The following is a 26,105-nucleotide window of genomic DNA, read 5'->3' as shown; positions in this document are numbered from 1 at the left end:
AAACAGCTAAAATAACAAAACTTGTGTCACTGTCCAAATATTTCTGGACCTAACTGTATATAAGGACGCCATAGGACTCTGCATCACAGCCCACTTCATGGCAAAAGTATTACGAAAGCTATAGAAAGACCTACTTCATAGATGGCGATGGAAAGTGCCTGCGAGCAGAGATGATGATGCCTGGCCGGAGACGAGGTGACATTGTAGGTTTCGGCACAGCGGTAGTAAGGCACAAGTCTTGCAATCCCACAAATGCACTCCATGGCCTGTGCGCCCCCTGCCTCATGAAAGCTTCTTTCACATAATTTGCATCTGGTAAAAATGCAGCACCCAGTAACAAATTCTCCATAGACCATCATCGGCAGCAGTGCAGGCGGATTGAGGAGCGATTGTAAACGTGGCGCACTGCTATGATGCATACATCACTTTGTGAAGATCTGCTCTGCCACCATCGCCTACAAGGGCAAATATAGTGACGATCATATGTAAGCGTGCCCGGAGCGGATCCCATCCACCTCATCGGGCCTCAGCATTAGGAGCCGCCTGAGACGTTATCATATTGGATCGGTGCATTGAGTTCACAGCAGCGCTCCCTGTCTCTTATAGTGTCCCCCCCCCCCCCAATCCATACATGTCCTCTGCTTTATTCACATACGCGTCATCCTGCCCCGGACCCCATGTAAGTCAACGGAGTCACTCACACATCGGTTTTTTTTGTTCCCACTGACTCAAGTCTGTTTCTGTAAATCAGACTCATCCATTAGATGAATGAAGCCCAACGCGGAGTCCACATCACTGCAGCTTTGGGAGAATATTTCCCCTTTGCGGGGTGAACGGACTATTCCTAGTGAGGAGCTCGTCCATCGGACAGAGGTCTCCAGTCCGCGAGACAAAAGCCCTGCAGCTGCATCCCCCTCCTACCCGCCTGCTTTTTTTCTCTTAATGTCACATCGATGGTAACCAACGTTTTAAAACGTTTTATTTTGGTAAAAAGATACATACAAAACCGAAATTCACACTTGTTATACAAAATAAGTCACCGTCCAGCACAGAATAATAAACCATTTACCTGCTAAATGAGTGGCTGCTGCAGAGGTGCCTTTGTGTGCCGTCCTTCCTTGGTGGCCCCCCCCTCACCCCCCATCCTATCCTGGGAAGTGGGGGGGTGTTACGGGGGTAGAGATGGCTGCGTCGGCCCCCTACCTTGGTGGCACCCCCTTCATACCCTGGGAGGTGGTCGGGCATTATGGTGGGGGTGGGGTGGGGGGGGGTTTAAGAGGCGGCTGCGGACTTGGTGTGAAAATCAATGTTGTACGTTGCCGGATGGATGAGGAGTTTGCAGCGTCCTGGTTTTTGCCGAACATTTTGGAAACTGTACAAGGTCACAGAGGTACAAATGTCCTATTTACAAGAGAGCAGTCCGGGCCCGATCACCTGGAGGTGCGGAGCGCACACCGTCCACTACATATATACAGGACGTATCTACAGGACACATGGGCCGTCCGCACTTCTGATAACGTCACGTGAGGAGCTGCTGGGGTGAAAACATCTGCGTTTGCTCTAGTCACATCCAGAGCTGCATTCACAATTCTTACTCGCCTGGTCGGCAGAGGCGATAAAGTGGCTCAGATACTGAACCAGCAGCGAGAGGAGACGTCCCGCACCACAGATGTGAATGCAGCTCTGGAGGCGACTGGAAAAATAAAAAGCATAGACCCAACACTAGAAAGTGATCACAAGTAAATGGAATTTTTTTTTGCATCAAAAACTCTGCAGCCGTCTAATGCACTCAGTTTCCAGCATCTCTGCTTGCTGTCAGTGATTATGAACATCTTTGCTCATAATTTGAGGCTCGAGTCCTCCTACAGATTAAATACCTACACTTTATACCAAGACAGGAGGGATTTGTGCTGCGGATGCGTTCAGATCACAACTACAGCAAACCCTAAACTGGGACACGCACTATTCACTGACAGCAAGGAAAGGCCGCAAAAATGGCCACTAACTGAATTGAATCGTTCCCTCTAAGTGCATTAAAGGGGTTGGACGCTTTCTTGCCGATATTTCTCAAAGCCTTAAGGGGAACCCATCACCAGATTTTGGCCTTCAAAACTAAGACTCGCACCTTAATCAGCGCTTGTGCTGTATTCTATAGAGGTGCACCCCCCCCCCCCTTTCCGGAGACCCCACAAATACTTTTATAAAATCTTCCGCCCCCAGTGGGCGTCCTAATCTGCGTCTCCTGTCCCTCCTTTCGCCGTATTCCTGATTGCCTTGTGCACCATCCACATAGGCAAAATCTCGCGCCTGCGCAGACACACTCCTGGCTCGCTCAGGCACCCTTCGGCCTACCTTGCTGCAAGCAGAGCCGAAATCATAGGTGAACCAGCAACTTCTCTGCGCAGGCGCACGATTATGCCTGATGATGTGCAAGACATGGGTGACGTCATCCACATCCCTGGGCAAAATGTCACACCTGCGCAGAGAACGCACCGGTTTGCGCAGGCGCACCTGTGTTCGGCTCTGTCTGTAATAGGGTAGAGAAGTGCGCCTGCGCGAGCCGGGAATGTGTCTGAGCAGGTGCTCACCTACGTGGACGGCGCCGGAGGCGTCATCCATGTCGATCAGCAAAGGAGGATGGTGAAAAAAGGGACAAGAGGCGCAGATTTGAACGACCATTGGACCGGACCGGGCAATTTGCAGACAGAGATTTTATAAAAGGTATTTGTGGGGTCTACAGGGGGTAACCTGCACCTTTATAGAATGCACCACAGGCGCTAGTTGTAGTTTTGAAGGACAAAATCTGGTGACAGGTTCCCTTTAAGACGGGGCACAAGCAGCAATCATGAATATCTGCAAAGCAACGTGAACAGTGGTGCAAACACTGGCCCGTGGCGGTCATGTAATCATGTGACCGTTGCTCCACCCTGTACCGCGACCACATAGAAGCATTCAGCGCAGGTACAGACGGCGGAGCCTCCCATACACACAAGTGCACAGACGAGATCTGCGGGGCCCTGGTCCAGCTGCCACGGCTATAGTCTGTGTCCACCGGACCAGAGCCCTGCAAACGCCACACACGCGTCCTGCAAATCTAAACGATGGGAGTACTCATGATTGCTTATGACTGCACAACAATATAGAGCTTTGTAGAAATCGGCCCACAATGTTGCTAACCCCTTTAAACATCATATACGCAAGTCTAAACAATCCCTTTAAGTCTCCGCACCGTCTGCAGCACTCCGCGGATTGTATGGAAGTTGCTAATCATTATTCCACGGCTGATGCTCATTATCTCTAGGTCTACACCGGCGCAGTCTGTGGATCTGGTGCACGTCACAGGCCTCTTCGGTCTTATACACATCTCTACGTGGCCCCTTCAACCTCACCTGGTTCTACACGGACACCGGAAAGCCGACGTCCCGGTACCGGGGGTGTCCGGAGGCCTCGGATAATGAATGCGGAGTTGCTCTATTCCTCAGACGACAACAAATAATTTAGTTTTAGAAAAATAGAACAATAAAAAGGAAGCTGCTGGCCTAAGGGAGTCCGGGCGTTACTGGGGCATCAGGTGCCGTACGTTGTATTTGGAGGTGTCTTGGTACTGTGTCATGGGTTTGTCCGCGATGCCGCATGTGCCCACGCCAACCTTGCCAGTGACGCTCTCAGGGGAGGCGAAAATACTTCTCTTCACCTAGAAAAAGAACAAATGACATCACTTTATTTACAATTTTATTATTTTACAGTTCATTGTCCAGGTCACGGCTTCCCACGTCTGTCTCCGATAGAGCAGTGATCCGGCTGCTTCCCAGTGATCTCGTGATCAGTCACTTGCCTCCGGAATCTAGTGTAGAGATTTCTCAGTACGCACCGAGGCCCGAGCAGAGATCATTTGTAGAGAAGGGGAAGGAAGCATCAGTCATTGACTTTAATGCTAGAGCACTCTGGGCATGCTCTGGCACCTGTGCAAGAGAGGGGGAGGAGGCGAGCTGTGACCATCTAGTGCCCTGCTTGGTAGGGTGTTCTGGCCATGCTCTGTGGCCTGAGCAGAGGAGGAGGCGAGCTGTGACCTTCACCTACTGCCTTGCATGGCAGGGTGTTGTGAACATTCTCTGTGGCCTGTGCAGAGGAAAAGGAGGAGGTGAGCTGTGACCTAGATCTAGTGCCTTGCATGGCAGGGTGTTGTGAACATGCTCTGTGGCCTGTGCAGAGGAAAAGGAGGAGGTGAGCTGTGACCTAGATCTAGTGCCTTGCATGGCAGGGTGTTGTGGACATGCTCTGTGGCTTGTGCAGAGGAGGAGGAGGCAGTGAGCTGTGACATTCACCTAGTGCCTCGCATAGAAGAATGTTGTGGACATGCTCTGTGGCCTGTGTAGAGGAGGGGAGGAAGTGAGCTGTGACATTCACCTAGTGCCTTGCATGGTAGGGTGTTGTGGACATGCTCTGTGGCCTGTGCAGAGTAGGGGAGGAAGTGAGCTGTGACATTCACCTAGTGCCTTGCATGGCAGAGTGGTGGACATGTTCTGTGTCCTGTGCAAATATCATTGTGTAGAGAGGGAGGGCAGGAGGTGAGCTTTTACATCCCCTTTTGACTTGTATGGGAGACTGCTGTGGGTATGCTCCGTAGCTTATACAGGAGGTCATTGTGCACCGGGGAGGGGAGGAGGTATACTGTGGCTGTCACCTATTCAATTATGGCAGAGTGTTGTGACTAGATTCAGTGATCTGTGCAGTGAGAGGGAGGAGGTGAGCTATAACATCGCAAGTGAATGACTGATTGTAATATAAATATATATCTATACAAATATAGATATATCTATTTTCTTACAAGCCCCCCCCCCCGGTTTACAATCCTGCCTGTAACCATAATGGGACGACGGCTGAGAGGTGAGCACTACAGAATAGAAAGTATCAGCCCATTATGAGGCTCAATAATCAGCCTGAAATTAAAAAAAACAAAAACATTTTATGTAAAATTTGATGTGACATTGGGTCGTTGTAAGACGAGGCTTCAGCTGGCACCAAATTGTATAAATAAATTTACTCCAACTTGTGAAGCCGACGTGGACTGGATCCAGATTGTACAGCAGCAGGAATGGACCCGGTCCGGTCACCGCGTCTGAGCCAATGTCGGCTGTCAGCAAACGAGGGAACTCGATCCAGAACACACATTTCACCCCCTGACATTCACGACTCCACTGCCAGGACATGGTGTACGCAGCTATTACAGTGTATACAGGGGAGGACTAAGACCAGAGCCAAATCACACCGGAGCAAAGCAAAGGACACCACGTTCCAAAAATACAGACACTCTACAAATAGATCATTATGCCAGATCGGTAAACGCTGCGGACTATTGGAGGCATTTCCAATGTAATAAAAGCTACAGATATATATATATATATATATATATATATATATATATATATATATATATATATATATATATATATATATATATATATATATATATATATATAACAATTTTTTATAACAATGCATGGGTATAAAAGATAATCCCTCAGGATCAGGGGCAACCCGAGAGAGACAACCACTGAGCAGGGTAACCAGGCCCATGTCTCCCATATTTGCTTGCAGGCTAACCATTTGCAGCTTTCCACTCTTCCTGCAGCACATTACCAGTTAGTCTCCTCTACAGGAGGAGGAGGAGGTGAGCTGTGACATCACCTACAGTGAATGGTGGATCCTGTGTTATCTGTCGTACAGGAAGCGGAGGAGGTGAGCTGTGACCACACCTATTGTAAAAGGTGGATCTTGGTAGCTGTATATAAAGGTGTGATTCATTGTACAGAAAAAGGAGGAGGTAAGCTGTGACATCACTAATTGTGAATGAGGGAGCGAGATATCTACTGTATATAGAAATGTTATCAGTCATTGTACAGGAGGAGGAGGTGAGCTGTGACATCGCCTATTGTGAAAAGTATCCTGAATTATCTACTTTTTATAGAGGTGTTATTGGTCATTATCAGCTGTATATAGAGGTGTTATTCATTGTATAGGAGGAGGCTGAGGTGTGCTGTGATATCACTTATTCTGAATGGGGAGTCCTGTGTTACCTATTGTATATAGATGTATCAGGAAGGAGGAGGAGGTGAGCTGTGACATCGCCTATTGTGAAAAGTATCCTGAATTATCTACTTTTTATAGAGGTGTTATTGGTCATTATCAGCTGTATATAGAGGTGTTATTCATTGTATAGGAGGAGGCTGAGGTGTGCTGTGATATCACTTATTCTGAATGGGGAGTCCTGTGTTACCTATTGTATATAGATGTATCAGGAAGGAGGAGGAGGTGAGCTGTGACATCACCAATTGTGAATGATGGATCTTATCAGCTGTATACAGAGGTGTCATTGTACAGGTGGAGGAGGTCAGCTGTGACCACCTATTGTGTATGGTGGATCCTGTATCATCAGCTTTATATAGAGGTGTTATCAGTTATTGTAATCCTGCCTCTGATGATAAGGAGCCTGCTGAAAACTCTTACTCAAAAGGACAAGAAATACTAGTCTAAAATGATGCCAGTGTAAAAATTGCAAGATTACACATTTTGGTTTTAAATACAGTGGAACCTCGCTTAACGAGTAACCAACGAGTATTTCACCTAACGAGCAAAGATTTCTGTAAATTTGTAACTCAGTTGACGAGAAAGCTTTGCTATACGAGCAAAATCCTCACCGCACACACTTCCGGTTCCATCCATCCACCACGCTCTGACCCGATCTTGCAGTCCACACAAACACACGCAAACAAACTTGCACGCGTGCGCACACACACACATACATATTATGCTCATCTTACCTTCCGTTCCCTCGCCGGTTTCCTGGAACTTGCATGTATCGGGTAACCAAGACGACCGATGCCGGACCTTCGGCAGGAGCCGCTTGCCTCTGATTGGCCAGCGCGCTATCTTTGAGTAGCGCCTGACAGGGGAAGGTCCTCCCTCCACAGGATGTGACTCCGGTAACCATCGCGACGAGGGAGGAACTTCCCCTGTCAGGCGCTACTCAAAGGCTGGCCAATCAGAGGCAGGCGGCTCCTGCCTTTGACTTCAGAACTAGAGTTGAGCGGACTGTCAATCTGGATCGAGAAAATAAAAAATAAAAGTTGCCGAATCCGGATCGTGCAACCGGATTCCCGCGTCCGGGTCGGACTCGGATCTGCCGTTCAAACCGCGCGGATCCGGATTTTGCCGATCCGGGTCCGCTCAACACTAGTCAGCGCGCTGAGTGCGGAAGGTCCGGCATCGGTCGCCTTGGTTACCCGATACACGTCTTGTATGGGCGAACTGCAAGTTCAAGGAGACCGGCGATGGAACGGAAGGTAAGGTGAGCATAATGTGTGTGTGTGTGTGTGTGTGTGTGTGTGTGTGTGTGTGTGTGTGTGTGTGTGTGTGTGAGATTTAACAAGTTGTGGAAGAAATTGTCTGCATTGTAATGATTTCCTATGGGAAATTGTGCTTTGCTGAACGAGTAACTTTGTTAACAAGCAACTCCCAGATCGGATTGTTCTCGTTACCCAAGGATCCACTGTATAATGATACGAAATACACAAAAACCTGATGTATACAATAGGTAATTTGCTGATGGTGGCTTCTTTTTAAAGGAACTGTCCAGTCATATGATACTAATGATGACTATCAGCGTGCACCCCCAACAGTCGGCTGCTATTCGCTCCATTCAGTGTGTAGCAGCGGCGGACTAGTCCGGCACATCAGCTCCTCCGATCTGGAGTAAGAGCGGTTCCGCAGCTTATAGCAGCTGACTGGTGGGAGCCTTGGACCCTGACAATCCGATATCATTGCTCTAACCTGAGGATTGCTCATCAATACCACACGACTGGAGGACCAGTGCAATATGTTTAATGTTGTGAGAACCATTAGAAACATTCATGGTTCGTGGGAAAGTTAGGGCACTGTCACTGTGCCCCTTTTTAGCCCCAGCTCCCATGGGAGTGACCACTAACCCTTCCAAAGGCACCTGAAAGATCGTTCAGGACTTTACGGCGACGAGGAGGATCTGGAGCGGATGTGTTGTCACTTTACCTGTCCTTTCTTGTTCTTAGAATACGCCTTGTTATTGAATTGCTGCCATTTCACTTTTTGATCCTCTCGCTCCTGCTCCAGCTCCTTTATTCTCTGCGCCTTCTTCAGCGCCTTCTTCTTCTTATATTCTCTCTGCTGCGCGATCATTTCTTTTCTGGAAAGAGCAGAATGCAACGTAAAGTACCGAGCAGCGATGCACGCCCCAGTTCAGACAGAGCAGGCATAGAGGGACGAGGCCAGGTACCCACTTGGACATCGGTAGGCTGCCGCTGTCTTCCTTCGCTTTCCTGCCTTCCTCCAGTGGTTTCAGGTTCAGCAGAGAAGTCACTTCTGCGTTTCCGTAACCGAGGAAGGTAATGGCTGCCGTCCCGTTCTCTTCGTCTATCTCCTCGATCTCGGCCTCGTACCACCTGTAAAGAGATCAGGGCTGTAAGCGTGTGAGTAATGGTTTGTATCACAGCACGATGCTAACATCATACAGTGCAATCAGTCTGGACACAATCTGCCGGTGCATGGACACGACACTAGCACGGAGCAATACGGCTGCAAGGATTAAACAATTAGGGGCAAATCTACAACAGTTTGTTCTTGTTTGTTCTGGACTAAGCACGGATCTAAATCTTACTACTCTTACTGTAAAGAACCCTTTCCCTTCCGGCAGCTAAAAAAAAAAAGAAGGGAATTTTGTTACTTACCGTAAATTCCTTTTCTTCTAGCTCTAATTGGGAGACCCAGACAATTGGGTGTATAGGCTATGCCTCTGGAGGCCGCACAAAGTATTACACTTAAAAGTGTTAAGCCCCTCCCCTTCTGCCTATACACCCCCCGTGCTCCCACGGGCTCCTCAGTTTTGGTGCAAAAGCAAGAAGGAGGAAAAGATTATAAACTGGTGTAAAGTAGATTCAATCCGAAGGAATATCGGAGAACTGAAACCAAACAACATGAACAACATGTGTACACAAAAAAAATAGGGGCGGGTGCTGGGTCTCCCAATTAGAGCTAGAAGAAAAGGAATTTACGGTAAGTAAACAAAATTCCCTTCTTCTTTGTCGCTCTATTGGGAGACCCAGACAATTGGGATGTCCAAAAGCAATCCCTGGGTGGGTAAAATAATACCTCGTAAGAGAGCCGTAAAACGGCCTCTTCCTACAGGTGGGCAACCGCCGCCTGAAGGACTCGTCTACCTAGGCTGGCATCCGCCGCAGCATAGGTATGCACCTGATAGTGTTTCGTGAAAGTGTGCAGGCTCGACCAGGTAGCCGCCTGACACACCTGCTGACCCGTAGCCTGGTGCCTCAAAGCCCAGGACGCGCCCCCGGCTCTGGTAGAATGGGCCTTCAGCCCTGAGGGAACCGGCAGCCCGGTAAGCTTCGAGAATTGGTTCCTTGATCCACCGGGCCAGGGTTGATTTGGAAGCCTGTGACCCTTTACGCTGGCCAGCGACAAGGACAAAGAGTGCATCGGAGCGGCGCAGGGGCGCCGTACGAGAAATGTAGAGTCTGAGTGCTCTCACCAGATCTAACCAGTGCAAATCCTTTTCACATTGGTGAACTGGATGATGACAAAAAGAGGGTAAGGAGATATCCTGATTGAGATGAAAGGGGGGTACCACCCTTGGGAGAAATTCCAGAACCGGACGCAGAACCACCTTGTCCTGGTGAACACCAGGAAAGGGGCTTTGCACGACAACATTGCTAGCTCAGACACTCTCCGAAGTGAAGTGACTGCTACTAGGAAAATCACTTTCTGCGAAAGGCGTGAGAAAGAAATATCCCTCATTGGATCGAATGGTGGTTTCTGAAGAACCATCAGCACCCCGTTCAGATCCCAGGGTTCTAACGGCCGCTTGTAAGGATGAACGATGTGACAACCCCCTGCAGGAACGTGCGTACCTGTGGAAGTCTGGCTAGGCGCTACTGGAAAAAAACACAGAGAGCGCTGAGACTTGTCCCTTAAGGGAGCCGAGCGACAAACCCTTTTCCAGTCCAGATTGAAGGAAGGACAGAAAAATGGGCAAGGCAAAAGGCCAGGGAGAAAAACCCCGAGCAGAGCACCACGACAGGAAAATTTTCCACGTCCTGTGGTAGATCTTGGCGGACGTTGGTTTCCTAGCCTGTCTCATAGTGGCAATGACCTCTTGAGATAACCCTGAAGACGCTAGGATCCAGGACTCAATGGCCACACAGTCAGGTTGAGGGCCGCAGAATTCAAATGGAAAAACGGCCCTTGAGACAGCAAGTCTGGACGGACTGGTAGTGCCCACGTTTGGCCTACCGTGAGATGCCACAGATCCGGGTACCACGACCTCCTCGGCCAGTCTGGAGTGACGAGGATGGCGCGGCGGCAGTCGGCCCTGATCGTGCGTAACACTCTGGGCAACAGTGCCAGCGGAGGAAACACATAAGGGAGTTGAAACTGCGACCAATTCCGAACTAAGGCGTCTGCCGCCATAGCTCTGTGATCGTGAGAGCGTGCCATGAATGCCATGACCTTGTTGTTGTGCCGGGACGCCATTAGGTCGACGTCCGGCCTCCCTCAGCGGCAACAGATCTCCTGAAACACGCCCGGGTGAAGAGACCATTCCCCTGCGTCCATGCCCTGGCGACTGAGAAAGTCTGCTTCCCAGTTTTTGACGCCCGGGATGTGAACTGCGGAGATGGTGGAGGCCGTGGCTTCCACCCACATCAAAATCCGCCGGACTTCCTGGAAGGCTTGCCGACTGCGTGTTCCGCCTTGGTGGTTGATGTAAGCCACCACTGTGGAGTTGTCCGACTGAATTCGGATCTGCTTGCCTTCCAGCCACTGCTGGAACACTTTTTAGGGCAAGATACACTGCCCTGATCTTCAGAACATTGATCTGAAGCGAGGACTCTTGCTGAGTCCACGTACCCTGAGCCCTGTGGTGGAGAAAGACTGCTCCCCACCCTGACAGACTCGCGTCCGTCGTGACCACCTCCCAGGATGGGGGTAGGAAGGATTTCCCATGCGATAATGAAGTGGGAAGAAAGCCACCCCCGAAGGGAAGCTTTGGTTGCCTGAGAGAGGGAGACGTTCCTGTCGAGGGACGTCGGCTTCCTGTCCTATTTGCGTAGGATGTCCCAATGAAGAGGACGCAGGTGAAACTGCGCGAAAGGAACTGCCTCCATTGCTGCCACCATCTTCCCCAGGAAGTGCATGAGGCCCTTCAAGGGGTGTGCTTGACCTTGAAGGAGAGATTGCACCCCTTTCTGTAGTGAACGCTTGTTGATCAGCGGAAGCTTCACTATCGCCGATAGGGTATGAAACTCCATGCCAAGGTATGTCAGCGATTGGGCCGGTGTCAGATTTGACTTTGGAAAATTGATGATCCACCCGAAACTCTGGAGAGCCCCCAGAGAAGCGTCGGGGCTGTGTTGGCATGCCTCTTGAGAGGGTGCCTTGATCAGCAGATCGTCCAAGTAAGGGATCACCGAGTGACCCTGAGAGTGGAGGACCGCAACTACTGTAGCCCTGACCTTGGTGAAAACCCGTGGGGCTGTAGCCAGGCCGAACGGCAGTGCCGCGAACTGAAGGTGTTCGTCTCCTATGGTGAAGCGCAAGAAGCGTTGGTGCTCTGGAGCCACCGGTACGTGGAGAAAAGCATCTTTGATATCGATCGATGCAAGGAAATCTTCTGGGGACATTGAGTCGATGACGGAGCGGAGGGTTTCCATCCGGAACCGTCTGGTCTATACGTGTTTGTTGAGCAGTTACGGGTCCAGGACAGGACGGAAAGACCCGTCCTTCTTTGTAACCACAAACAGGTTGGAGAAAAACCCGTGACCCTGTTGCTGAAGAGGAACAGGGACCACCACTCCTTCTGCCCTCAGGGTGCCCAGCGCCTGCAGAAGAGCCTCGGCTCGCTCGGGAGGCGGGGATAACCTGAAGAATCGAGTCGGGGGACGAGAGGCGAACTCTAACTTGTAACCGTGAGACAGAATGTCTCTCGCCCAACGGTCTTTTACCCTTGGCAGCCAGGAGTCGCAAAGGCGGGAAAGCCTGCCACCAACCGAGGATGCGGATTGAGGAGACCGAAAGCCATCAAGAAGCCGCTTTGGTAGCGGCACCTCCGGTGGTCTTTTTGACTTAGACCGCCATGAATCGGAGAGCCCTTGATCTATTCAGAGGCCTTTTGGACGAGGAGAATTGGGACCTGCCCGCGCCCCGAAAGAACCGAAACATCGACTGCCCCATCCTCTGTTGGGGTATGTTCGGTTTGGGCTGGGGTAAAGATGTATCCTTTCCCTTGTATTGTTTGATGATTTCATCCAAACGTTCGCCAAACAGTCGGTCACCAGAAATTGGCAAACTGGTTAAACGCTTTTTTGGAAGCAGAATCTGCCTTCCAGTTCCGTAGCCACAAGGCCCTGCAGAGTACCACCGAATTGGCGGAAGCAACCGCCATACGGCTCGCAGAGTCCAGGACAGCATTAATAGCGTAAGACGCAAATGCCGACGTCTGTGTGGCTGCGTCAATTTGCGCTTGACCTGCTGAGATAGCTTGTAGCACCCATACGGCTGCGAATGCTGGTGTAAAAGAAGCGCTGATAGCTTCATAGATGGATTTCAACCAGAGCTCCATCTGCCTGTGAGTGGCATCTTTGATTGATAGACGCTATAAGATCGTTCACTATGGCGTCCCCGTCAGGCGTATCAAGATTGAGAGCGGCCTCAGGATCAGAATCCTGATCAGCTGTCTCCGCTTCATCATCCAGGGATTCCCCCCGCTGAGACCCTGACCAATATGAAGATGTCGAGGGAATTTCCCAGCGAGCTCGCTTAGACGGTCAGGGGCTGGGGTCTGTATCAGAGACCTCACTCTGGGATCTATGAGACACCCCGGGGAGACCTCTGGTCCAACTGAGGTGGGCGAGGGAGCAATGATTCAACAGTGCCCCTGTGCTGAGATACCGGTCTGGATTGCTCAGTGGATCCTGCCGGCAGAGGGGTCGTACATGCGGCGCAGGCAGCATAGTAAGCCTGTGGTTTGGCGCTCCTGCCTTTTATGGGCGCCATGCTGTTGACTTCCCTGAGCAACACAATATATATACAGAATCAACTGTGCACCATACAGTGTAAAGCATATCTTATAAACATATGATTTAAAATTACACTCCTGCACAAATGTGGCTAGCACCACAGATGCTGCATACCCCCCGCATAAAGCGGTTGTGAGGCCACCAGGGTCCCTGCCTGGGTCTGTCAGAATTTGTCCCCCTCTGCAGCATTCAAGGAGCTGACAGGAATGGCTGCCGGCTTCTGAGGAGAGGACAGTGAGGGGGGTGGAGTATGCAAAGCATGCTCCAGCCCTCAGTGCTGCTCATCCTGTGCAGCGTCCCGCCCTTCCCCTGCTTGTCAGGGCTGTGGGCGGGAGGAAGAAAGACTAGGCCGCAAAAGCCGGGGACTCGAGTAATAAATGCGGCCGCCGTAAAAGCGCGGCCGCGCGGAAGTCCCCGGCGCACTACAAGTCCCAGCCGCGCCTCAGTGTCAAAACATGGCGGCGGCGGTCAGCGCAGTAGTCTCCCTACATAAACACACTCAGCGATGCTGAGTGTGTAATGGCACGGCTGCCGGCGTCCTGAGAGAGGAGGAAGCCGTGGGCGTGACCCTTAGAAAGTGCGGGAACTGGTGCCTCACAGTGCAGTGAGGGGAGTGGAGTATGCAAAGCATGCTCCAGCCCTCACTGCAGCTCGTCTGTAAAGCGTCCCGCCCTTCCCCTGCCTGTCAGGGCTGTGGGCGGGAGGAGGAAACACTAGGCCGTACAAGCCGGGGACTCAAGTAATGAGCGCGGCTGCCATAAAAGCGCGGCCGCGCGGAAGTCCCCGGCGCACTACAAGTCCCAGCCGCGCCTCAGTGTTAAAAACATGGCGGCGGCGGTAGTACGGTAGTCCCCCTACATAAACACACTCAGCGACGCTGAGTGTGTAATGGCACATTAACCCGGTCAGCGCCGCGGTCCCCGGTGCACTAGCACACCCAGCAATGCTGGAGTGTTGCTGTGCGCGGTCCCCACAGGGACACAGAGTACCTTCAAGTAGCAGGGCCATGTCCCTGAACGATACCCGGCTCCTATCCAGCAGAGTCCTCAGGAGCTGTGGATGGAGCACGGTCTCAGTGCCTGGAGACCGGTAAGATCCCACTTCACCCAGAGCCCTGAGGGGGATGGGGAAGGAAAGCAGCATGTGGGCTCCAGCCTCCGTACCCGCAATGGATACCTCAACCTTAACAACACCGCCGACAAGAGTGGGGTGAGAAGGGAGCATGCTGGGGGCCCTATATGGGCCCACTTTTCTTCCATCCGACATGGTCAGCAGCTGCTACTGACCCATCTATGGAGCTGTGCGTGCGTGTCTGACCTCCTTCGCACAAAGCAAAAAAACTGAGGAGCCCGTGGGAGCACGGGGGGTGTATAGGCAGAAGGGGAGGGGCTTAACACTTTTAAGTGTAATACTTTGTGCGGCCTCCGGAGGCATAGCCTATACACCCAATTGTCTGGGTCTCCCAATAGAGCGACAAAGAAAAAAAAAAAAAGGTTCTTTACAGTTAGAGTAGTAAGATTGTGGAACGCCGACCACAAGATAGTAATGGCGGACACTATAACAACTGTTAAAAAGGGGCTGGACGATTTGCTCAGTGCACACAACATTGTTGGTTATAACTGATTTAGTGACAAAATATATAATTGGTGGAGGAAAGTTAAACTAGATGGAGCGGGGGCTTTTTTTTTTTCAACCTATGTAACTAAAAGCATGTAATGCATGTGGATTTAGTGCAGGATATAAAAAAATGAATCTAAAAATAAAAAAATTCCTCTGGATGGACCTGGTTTGCAGCAGGGTGCTCCAGAATGGCACGTCATCCATAGGCCATCTATCATGTTTATTTATATGCAATTTTCCTTTTTAATAAAATATATATTAGGAGCATGGTGTAAACAGAGAATGAGGTGACAATCATTAAAAAAAAACTAAAAAAAAAAAAAAAAAAAAAAAAAACTTATTTCATGATGATAGCAACACCTCCTTCAGTCTCTGTTCACACCATACTCTCTCTATAAAAATAATAATCAGATCAGGGGCCTCAAACACAGCCCCTCAGGCTGCTTCTTGTGGCCCGCAGGCACGGCTTTCTGTCAAATGAATGTTTTATTGGTGCTGCGCGCAGAGTCAAGCTCTCTTTGCACTAGTCCAATGGCAGCCGCTGGCCAATCAGAGGTAAGCAGCTGATGTGTATGATGTCACCTGCTTGCCTCAGATTGGCCGGCAGCTGCCATTGGACTAGTGCAGAGAGAGCTTGACTCTGTGCAGCAGCAAAACGTTCATCGGAATTTCAGATGAAGCGCTGACAGCGGCAGCAATCGTCAAGGGGAGCTTGTGCCTGCGGGCGCAGAGGCAACGGAGGATAGGTGAGAAGCGCGCGCGCGTGCGTGTGTAGAATGGCACAATAGGGGCCAGGCTGGGGCATTGCTACAAGAAGACAATCAATAAAGGGGACAAGAAGGGGACCTGCATGGGCACATTACTACAAGGGGATGAGGAGGGGGCACATTACTACAGGATGGGGACATGGATGGGGCACATTACTACAGGATGGGGTACATTACTACAGGCTGGAGTCAAGGATGGGGCACATTTGTAAAAGGGGACAAGGATTGGCACATTACTACAGAATGGGGAGCAGGATGGAAACATTACTACAAGAAGGGGAACAGGATGGGGGACATAACTAAAAGATGTTGGCCAAAATGACTATATAGTGCTAATTGTAAAACAATATTATTTACAAGAAAGGGATAAAAGGTAAACAAAACAGAAAAGTATGATATTTTTGTGCCATCAAAAATGTGTTTTTATATTTACAAAAAAAAGAAGTGCACTTTGTTATAATAAACGAGCAAAAAAAAAAAATAAATGTTCAAAACAGTGATCCAAAAGAGGTACAGGAAAAAAAAAAAAAAAAAAAAAAAATGGTACCAATAAAGTCACTTTGTTGTCCTGCAATCAATACGGCCCCCCAAATTATTTTTTTTCTATGTGCGGCCCTTATACCCTGCCGGGTTTGAGACCCCTGATGTAGATGGATGTTCAGAGCTCAGCAGCTGCAGTCTTTAGTGAAAAACAAGAGGTGAAAGCTTCTCCGGTCAGAACATATCCCTCCTGGTTGGAGGTTGTAATCTGTTCTATGTCTCGGGGTCCGTAGCCCCCCTCTCTTACCATCACACTGAATTGATTCATTGTAAATGTAAACAATGTCTCGCTGGCCACTTACTGTCCGTCTTCGGTCCACACGGACATACATCTCTCCCCCACCTTCCAGGTGAAGCTGCCGCTGGCTGACGTGAGCTCGTCGGAGCTGTCGGGGGCTTCTGAGGGTTGGGATGACAGGAGATCTTTGGTCAACTCGATGACTTCCTGAAAATGAAAAATAAAGTGTGAATATTGTGTGCAGTTGTGCAGCCTGTCTCCAGTCACACATGTGCACACCACGAGACTAGCGGACTATATACACAATCATCTACAACTAGTAGCGCAGTCACAGGTGAACATGGCCACCACAGACAAGGACCGCACGCCGGAGCGTTTGGCTGGGGCACGTACATCCACATGAGGTCTCCGCTAACCTGCGGCTTGTTTTGCACCATGTTATTAGGTTGCAGTGTGTCAGCAGATACACGGTACATATCCGACCTGCTCCCGAGGATACAAGGAAGGACATGGCTGGCCCATCGGGACCCAGACATACGACATCTGACCAGAGCCCCATACAGGGCTCCGGATTACGGTCATTAGTGATGTGCCAGCTGTGGCGGCACAGCCTTCACCAGGTCAGAAGTGGCAAGAGTTTGCTTTTAATGTATTTCTGCTGCATTCTAAATATTAAGCACATGGGGTTTTTTTGTTTTTTAAACTTACATATTGTTACAACGGTTTGGGCCTTTTTATTTAGAGCACCTGACATGCTAAAGTTGATGGTTTGAAGGGGTGTCTATGAGGGTTTGACCACCAAGAATAGGACGGGCCGCAGTTCTCTGACTAGTCCTCAAACTGGAAAGGCCGCATTGCGGGGAACGGCCATCGATTTTAAGGGTGCCAACAAAAATGCAAGAACTGTTGGGTTGATGAGACTTTTCTCAAAAACTTGTCACCAGGCGGCTTCTCGCAGTATTATGGGGACACCACACTTAGATTCCCTTTACCACAATGAGCTCAAAATCCAGTGAGGGTGGGATGAAGCAACTGTGAAGGACGGGGGGTGGGGGGGATAATGGTAGGAGACTTGTGCTCGAATTGGACCATTGTATCAACACATTTCCCCAAATCAATTAACTTATTTCTAAACAAATTCATAAATATGAACCATTTCACAAATGGCTCCCAATGAGCAGTAAAGCCGTGAGATGCAAATCAAGAGAAAACTTAACTGGGAGCCTGAAATTTTGTGTTTATCATACAAGTAATAAGATCCTGCAGACGAGGAAGAGGACAGAACTGTGTATAAAGGGTTAATCTGCTAATAGGAGGACACAACTGCTTGTAAAGGGTTAATCTGCTAATAGGACACAACTGCTTGTAAAGGGTTAATCTTGTACCACACATTGCACATACACAGCAGGAACTCCACACCCCAGAATAAGCTGTGGTATTTACCTCTGCTGCTGCTTCTATCCTCCACCTGCTCCATAATATACAGGGATGCATCTTATATTGCCACATATATATACTTGCAGCATGAAGTAAAGCGACCCGTGTCATATATATCCTTCATCTGTCCACGATCCCAACACAATGATATCTCTCAGCTCACACACACGGACCCCCACATAGATGTCACCCAATAGCGAGACACCAGACTGGAGCCGAATTCAGTCTCCTTTTAAATAGACAGATTTTTAGCAATAAATTAGTGAGGAAATGTTTCATTAAATCTATTCAGTCTTTTAATTTACGAGGTTTCCCAGGAGGTGATCAGCGCCAACTTAATGATTAAAGTGAAGCTAAGGCTAAGTTCACACTTCCGTTGTTTTGCATCAGTCACAAGCCGTCGCCTTGAGGAATTACGGTATCCTGCAAAATATTTTGCAGGAATCCTGTTTTCCCCCATAGACTTCTATTAGTGACGGATTGTGACTGATGATGCTGCGTTGCATCCGCTGCGTCGCTGTCAGTCGTTTTTTTAACTGACCGCCGGGCGGGAGCAACGCAGCCTGTAACGTTTTTTGAGCAGCGCGATCCGTAGGATTTTGCTGCACATGCGCCCTCTGGCTCCCCACCCCCGTAGCCAGGATAAACATCGGGTAACCAAGCAATGCGCTTTGGTTAGTTACCCGATATTTACAGTGGTTACGGGTGCACGGAGCCCGCGCTAAGCTGGTATCCAAGATAAATATCGGATAACCAAGCAAAAAGTGCTTTGCTTTTAGTTACCCGATCTTTATCCTGGATACAGTGTGCAAGGAGGCCGACACTTCACCACTCGGCTCTGCCCCCTCCCGCACTCTGCATGTGTACGCGCGCACATACATACAGTTAGGTCCAGAAATCTTTGGCCAGTGACACAATTTTGGCGAGTTGGGCTCTGCATGCCACCACATTGGATTTGAAATGAAACCTCTACAACAGAATTCAAGTGCAGATTGTAACGTTTAATTTGAAGGTTTGAACAAAAATATCTGATAGAAATTGTAGGAATTGTCACATTTCTTTACAAACACTCCACATTTTAGGAGGTCAAAAGTAATTGGACAAATAAACCAAACCCAAACAAAATATTTTTATTTTCAATATTTTGTTGCGAATCCTTTGGAGGCAATCACTGCCTTAAGTCTGGAACCCATGGACATCACCAAACGCTGGGTTTCCTCCTTCTTAATGCTTTGCCAGGCCTTTACAGCCGCAGCCTTCAGGTCTTGCTTGTTTGTGGGTCTTTCCGTCTTAAGTCTGGATTTGAGCAAGTGAAATGCATGCTCAATTGGGTTAAGATCTGGTGATTGACTTGGCCATTGCAGAATGTTCCACTTTTTTGCACTCATGAACTCCTGTGTAGCTTTGGCTGTATGCTTGGGGTCATTGTCCATCTGTACTATGAAGCGCCGTCCGATCAACTTTGCGGCATTTGGCTGAATCTGGGCTGAAAGTATATCCCGGTACACTTCAGAATCCATCCGGCTACTCTTGTCTGCTGTTATGTCATCAATAAACACAAGTGACCCAGTGCCATTGAAAGCCATGCATGCCCATGCCATCACGTTGCCTCCACCATGTTTTACAGAGGATGTGGTGTGCCTTGGATCATGTGCCGTTCCCTTTCTTCTCCAAACTTTTTTCTTCCCATCATTCTGGTACAGGTTGATCTTGGTCTCATCTGTCCATAGAATACTTTTCCAGAACTGAGCTGGCTTCATGAGGTGTTTTTCAGCAAATTTAACTCTGGCCTGTCTATTTTTGGAATTGATGAATGGTTTGCATCTAGATGTGAACCCTTTGTATTTACTTTCATGGAGTCTTCTCTTTACTGTTGACTTAGAGACAGATACACCTACTTCACTGAGAGTGTTCTGGACTTCAGTTGATGTTGTGAACGGGTTCTTCTTCACCAAAGAAAGTATGCGGCGATCATCCACCACTGTTGTCATCCGTGGACGCCCAGGCCTTTTTGAGTTCCCAAGCTCACCAGTCAATTCCTTTTTTCTCAGAATGTACCCGACTGTTGATTTTGCTACTCCAAGCATGTCTGCTATCTCTCTGATGGATTTTTTCTTTTTTTTCAGCCTCAGGATGTTCTGCTTCAACTCAATTGAAAGTTCCTTAGACCGCATGTTGTCTGGTCACAGCAACAGCTTCCAAATGCAAAACCACACACCTGTAATCAACCCCAGACCTTTTAACTACTTCATTGATTACAGGTTAACGAGGGAGACGCCTTCAGAGTTAATTGCAGCCCTTATAGTCCCTTGTCCAATTACTTTTGGTCCCTTGAAAAAGAGGAGGCTATGCATTACAGAGCTATGATTCCTAAACCCTTTCTCCGATTTGGATGTGAAAACTCTCATATTGCAGCTGGGAGTGTGCACTTTCAGCCCATATTATATATATAATTGTATTTCTGAACATGTTTTTGTAAACAGCTAAAATAACAAAACTTGTGTCACTGTCCAAATATTTCTGGACCTAACTGTACACACACACACACACACACACACACGTCCCCAGCCATGCAGACCGCGGCACTGACGTCCTCAGCTCCGCCCCCCCGAACTCCGCCCCCCGCACACAACGGAGTCCGACAATGAAATTCTTTTCTTTGTCATCCGTTGTACAACGCATCAGTCACATGCGTCAAGCAACGCACAACGGAATAACAACGGAAGTGTGAACTTAGCCTAAGCTTGTGGATGGGCACGTCCCTGTGCAAAAAAACCCCACTGAAGAGGACAGCACTGCGGCCCCTAAGTTCTCAGGATCAGTGGGGATCCGCACAGCTTGGATAAAGTGATGGGTGAATCCTTGCGAGGTGCCCTGGGATCTGATGACGCGGCCCCGGGATCTGATGACGCGGCCCCGGGATCTGATGACGCGGCCCCGGGATCTGATGACGCGGCCCCGGGATCTGATGACGCGGCCCCGGGTTGTGCTCTCCTGATCACACAGGAATCAGCCACATTCTATGAGCCCGGACCTGTTCTCACATTTCTCATCTCACCTGTAAATCCTTCCTCAGCTTCTGTAAATCTTCATTTTCTTCATTGTCAGTTAGCGCCGTCTCCACCTGCTGCAATTGGGCTTTATAGCCTGCAAGCTGCTTTGCGAGTTCTTCCGCCATCTACAAAAGAAGTCAGAGGAGAGAAGTGTCCAGTAATGTGGGGGCGCAGACCTACACCGAGGGGTAACGTGGGGGGCGCAGACCTACACCGAGGGGTAACGTGGGGGGCGCAGACCTACACCGAGGGGTAACGTGGGGGGCGCAGATCTACACCGAGGGGTAACGTGGGGGGCGCAGATCTACACCGAGGGGTAATGTGGGGGGCGCAGATCTACACCGAGGGGTAACGTGGGGGGCGCAGATCTACACCGAGGGGTAACGTGGGGGGGCGCAGACCTACACCGAGGGGTAACGTGGGGGGGCGCAGACCTACACCGAGGGGTAACGTGGGGGGGCGCAGACCTACACCGAGGGGTAACGTGGGGGGGCGCAGACCTACACCGAGGGGTAACGTGGGGGGGCGCAGACCTACACCGAGGGGTAACGTGGGGGGGCGCAGACCTACACCGAGGGGTAACGTGGGGGGGCGCAGACCTACACCGAGGGGTAACGTGGGGGGGCGCAGACCTACACCGAGGGGTAACGTGGGGGGGCGCAGACCTACACCGAGGGGTAACGTGGGGGGGCGCAGACCTACACCGAGGGGTAACGTGGGGGGGCGCAGACCTACACCGAGGGGTAACGTGGGGGGGCGCAGACCTACACCGAGGGGTAACGTGGGGGGGCGCAGACCTACACCGAGGGGTAACGTGGGGGGGCGCAGACCTACACCGAGGGGTAACGTGGGGGGGCGCAGACCTACACCGAGGGGTAACGTGGGGGGGCGCAGACCTACACCGAGGGGTAACGTGGGGGGGCGCAGACCTACACCGAGGGGTAACGTGGGGGGGCGCAGACCTACACCGAGGGGTAACGTGGGGGGGCGCAGACCTACACCGAGGGGTAACGTGGGGGGGCGCAGACCTACACCGAGGGGTAACGTGGGGGGGCGCAGACCTACACCGAGGGGTAACGTGGGGGGGCGCAGACCTACACCGAGGGGTAACGTGGGGGGCGCAGACCTACACCGAGGGGTAATGTGGGGGGCGCAGACCTACACCGAGGGGTAATGTGGGGGGGCGCAGACCTACACCGAGGGGTAATGTGGGGGGGCGCAGACCTACACCGAGGGGTAATGTGGGGGAGGCGCAGACCTACACCGAGGGGTAATGTGGGGGAGGCGCAGACCTACACCGAGGGGTAATGTGGGGGGGCGCAGACCTACACCGAGGGGTAATGTGGGGGGGCGCAGACCTACACTGAGGGGTAATGTGGGGGGCGCAGACCTACACTGAGGGGTAATGTGGGGGGCGCAGACCTACACTGAGGGGTAATGTGGGGGGCGCAGACCTACACTGAGGGGTAACGTGGGGGGGCGCAGACCTACACCGAGGGGTAACGTGGGGGGGCGCAGACCTACACCGAGGGGTAACGTGGGGGGGCGCAGACCTACACCGAGGGGTAACGTGGGGGGGCGCAGACCTACACCGAGGGGTAACGTGGGGGGGCGCAGACCTACACCGAGGGGTAACGTGGGGGGGCGCAGACCTACACCGAGGGGTAACGTGGGGGGGCGCAGACCTACACCGAGGGGTAACGTGGGGGGGCGCAGACCTACACCGAGGGGTAACGTGGGGGGGGCGCAGACCTACACCGAGGGGTAACGTGGGGGGGCGCAGACCTACACCGAGGGGTAACGTGGGGGGGCGCAGACCTACACCGAGGGGTAACGTGGGGGGCGCAGACCTACACCGAGGGGTAATGTGGGGGGCGCAGACCTACACCGAGGGGTAATGTGGGGGGGCGCAGACCTACACCGAGGGGTAATGTGGGGGGGCGCAGACCTACACCGAGGGGTAATGTGGGGGAGGCGCAGACCTACACCGAGGGGTAATGTGGGGGAGGCGCAGACCTACACCGAGGGGTAATGTGGGGGGGCGCAGACCTACACCGAGGGGTAATGTGGGGGGGCGCAGACCTACACTGAGGGGTAATGTGGGGGGCGCAGACCTACACTGAGGGGTAATGTGGGGGGCGCAGACCTACACTGAGGGGTAATGTGGGGGGCGCAGACCTACACTGAGGGGTAATGTGGGGGGCGCAGACCTACACTGAGGGGTAATGTGGGGGGCGCAGACCTACACTGAGGGGTAATGTGGGGGGCGCAGACCTACACTGAGGGGTAATGTGGGGGGCGCAGACCTACACTGAGGGGTAATGTGGGGGGCGCAGACCTACACTGAGGGGTAATGTGGGGGGCGCAGACCTACACTGAGGGGTAATGTGGGGGGGGGGGCGCAGACCTACACTGAGGGGTAATGTGGGGGGCGCAGACCTACACTGAGGGGTAATGTGGGGGGGGGGGCGCAGACCTACACTGAGGGGTAATGTGGGGGGCGCAGACCTACACCGAGGGGTAATGAGGGGGGCGAAGACCTACACCGAGGGGTAATGTGGGGGGCGCAGACCCTTTTTGTGCCGATTATTCTCGGGGTCTTTGTGGCGATGCCGTGTATAGAGGACGGACAGTCACGTGCCCGGTGTATTATACACGAGTGGGGCTCACAATTACACGGACACAGCACAGCGGCGGCCTCAGGCCTGGACCGGGGGAGGCGGCAGTTTCCTGAGGAGCCGGCCCCGCCGCGCTCCCCCGGTCCTCCCGCTATCCCGACCGTCAGCCTTTTCCCCCCCCACCCCCTCTCGGCCGTTCTCAGGCCACAGCCCCGGCCTCCGCTCCCGGCGTCACTCACCGTCTCCGCTCCTTTCACCGCGGCCTCTTCTCGTGAGACTTTGAGTTCCCGCGAGAAGGCAGGACGTGAGGTCGCGCTGGTGGCGTCACGTGGTGCGGAGGAGCGGTTGTCATGGTGACGCGTGCTGCTGTTCGCGCGGAGTTCCGGCGTCGGGAGCGCGCGTGTCCGCGGGAGCGCGCGGTGCAGTCTGGACGGTGACATCTTGTACAATCTATGGTTTGCTTGTATAGTTTCTGATTATTTTTTATATCAATGCGTTTTTCTGCAAAAATTCTGTGTACTCTTTATACTGAAAACCGTCCACATTTTTACTTTAAAAACAGCTAAAGCCAAAAAAAAAAATAATTCTGGGCTTAATGCCTTTTTTTTTAAAATAATATCTTGTTCTCCTTTTGATGAATTGTACCTGTAGATCTTGTAAGGAGGGGGATGGGCAGTCACATCCCCAAAGACACCGCTCATCTTGATGGATTGTGATATGTGATGGTTGAAAGGGTTTACTGGACAGAGGTTATGAAAGAGTTAATGTTTGCCGGCGTATTGTGCATTACCATGGAGGATTTCCACCTAGCAACAGGCAGAGAACAGGGATGGCAAGGGTTAATGGTTGGGACGAGCCCACAGTGCGAGGAGATACAGTGCAGGAAAAGAGGCGATGCAGTGCAGGAAAAGAGGAGATGCAGTGCAGGAAAAGAGGAGATGCAGTGCAGGAAAAGAGGAGATGCAGTGCAGGAAAAGAGGCGATGCAGTGCAGGAAAAGAAACTGCTCCACTGTTAGGAGCAGGCAGTGGAGACCTCAGAGAAGACATGTCTATGGGTGTGTGTGCTGAGTATAAGGGAGCAAGTCCAGGAAAGTATCATTAATGGCGACAGAAACTCTACTACACAGGCAGTGAACAGGAACGGCTAGGGTTAATGGTTGGGATGAGCCCACTGTGCGAGGGGATGGAGTGCAGACAAAGAGATTGCTCTGTTAGGAGTGAGTAATGGAGATCTTCACAACGAAGACAAGTTATATTGGGTGTGTGTGTTCAGTACAAGGGAGCAAGTCCAGCCAGGAAAGTATCATTATTGGAGACAGAAACTCGTTCTCTTGTTAAGAGCAGGCAGTGAAAACCGTCACAGAGAAGACAAGTCTATAGGTGTGTGTGCTGAGTACAAGGGAGCAAGTCCAGCCCAGAAAGCATCATTATTGGCGACAGAAACTCTACTACACAGGCTGTGAACAGGAACAGTTAGAGTTAATGGATGGGACGAGCGCACAGTGTGAAGGGCCAGAATGCAGAAAACTGTTCTGCTAGGAGTGATTAGTGGAGACCTTCTCCGAGAAGACAAGTCTATAGGTGTCTGTTCAGTACCAGGGAGCAAGTCCAGGAAAACATCATTATTGGCGACTGAGACCCTCACTACACAGGCAGTGAACAGGGACGGTTAGAGTTAACAGTTGGGACAAGCCCACGGTGCAAGGGGATGGTGCGCAGGAAAAGAGACTGTTCTCCTGTTAGAAGTGGGTAGTGGAGACCTCAGAGAAGACAAGTCTATGGGTGTGTGTGCTGAGTACAAGGGAGCAAGTCCAGGAAAGCATCATTATTGCTGACAGAGACCCTTCTGCACAGGCAGTGAACAGGGATGGTTAGCTTTAACAGTTGGGACGAGCCCATTGTGCGAGGAGATGAAGCGCAGGAAAAGAGACCGTTCTCCTGTTAGGAGCTGGTAGTGGAGACCGTCACAGGGAAGACAGATCTATGGGTGTGTGTGTTCAGTACAAGGGAGCAAGTCCAGGAAAGAATCATTATTGGTGACAGAGACCCTACTACACAGACAAGTGGGTGAAACCTGGTAGACAGAGCTTGGAAGAGAAGTGAGTCCAGTGTCGGCCAGACGTGGGGGACCTTAAAGAGGGAAAGGATCTGCCCAGCTGTGGCCACGTGAAGACGCTAGTGGCCCTTGTCTGGGGTCACAGTCAAGGTTCACAGTGTAGCACATTGACACGTGTGGCCCCAAATCAAGAAGACAGGGGTTCACCGCACCTGTTCTGCCTGTATACCGTCCACAGGTGAGGTGCAACCGTGATGACCCTGCCTCTGCATGATACAGAAGAGGTCTTGTAGTATAACGCCCGCTCCCTGTGTACCGGAGATTAGTGTCAAGTAATGGTAACTTTGTGTTTACCAACTTGTCTGATGTCCTCATCCTGGGGGCAAAGGGGTCCGATGCCGGACAGGGCACGGCAGACCCGGAAGTGAAGGTGTCCATGGTAGTACCATCAGATACACGCACAGCAACCCCAATTTTGTGTATGTTGTCAGGGTGTTAAAGAAGCAGACACCACCCCGAGCCATGATACATCCCCGCCAGGGTCACCGTGCGTGCACATGGGCTTAGGGAGTGTTCACACAGGGAGTTTTTGTTTTTTGCAGCGTAACCTTCTGCTTAAAAAACACAGGATTTGTCAAGGAAGAACGTTGCATC

General features: G+C 51.2%; 1 protein-coding gene across 1 annotated transcript; it reads right to left on the bottom strand.

Annotated features, from left to right (window-relative positions):
- Positions 1 to 922: 922 nt before the first annotated feature.
- On the bottom strand, positions 923 to 23,720 carry SMNDC1 (survival motor neuron domain containing 1). The gene is made up of 6 exons (XM_075348227.1): positions 23,634 to 23,720; positions 20,782 to 20,901; positions 16,351 to 16,493; positions 8,313 to 8,474; positions 8,065 to 8,218; positions 923 to 3,694 (listed from the first exon to the last, which is right to left on the bottom strand). The coding sequence occupies exons 2-6, from the start codon at positions 20,899 to 20,901 to the stop codon at positions 3,557 to 3,559; spliced, it is 717 nt and encodes a 238-aa protein (XP_075204342.1). The 5' UTR covers positions 23,634 to 23,720; the 3' UTR covers positions 923 to 3,556.
- Positions 23,721 to 26,105: the final 2,385 nt, after the last annotated feature.

This window comes from Anomaloglossus baeobatrachus, chromosome 5, assembly GCF_048569485.1.
Source record: "Anomaloglossus baeobatrachus isolate aAnoBae1 chromosome 5, aAnoBae1.hap1, whole genome shotgun sequence".
Lineage (NCBI taxonomy): Eukaryota > Metazoa > Chordata > Amphibia > Anura > Aromobatidae > Anomaloglossus > Anomaloglossus baeobatrachus.
The sequence above is the reverse complement of the archived record's forward strand: the minus strand, read 5'-3'. Positions and strand labels throughout refer to the sequence as shown.

What these genes read in the sequence shown, in the direction of transcription:
- SMNDC1 (XM_075348227.1), bottom strand. Translation starts at nt 20,901, where the DNA reads ATGGCGGAAGAACTCGCAAAGCAGCTTGCAGGCTATAAAGCCCAATTG. An exon ending in GGCAGCCTACCGATGTCCAA is followed by an intron (nt 8,219 to 8,312) that starts GTGGGTACCTGG and finishes TGCTCTTTCCAG; the next exon opens with AAAAGAAATGATCGCGCAGC. An exon ending in CTAAGAACAAGAAAGGACAG is followed by an intron (nt 3,695 to 8,064) that starts GTAAAGTGACAA and finishes TTCTTTTTCTAG; the next exon opens with GTGAAGAGAAGTATTTTCGC.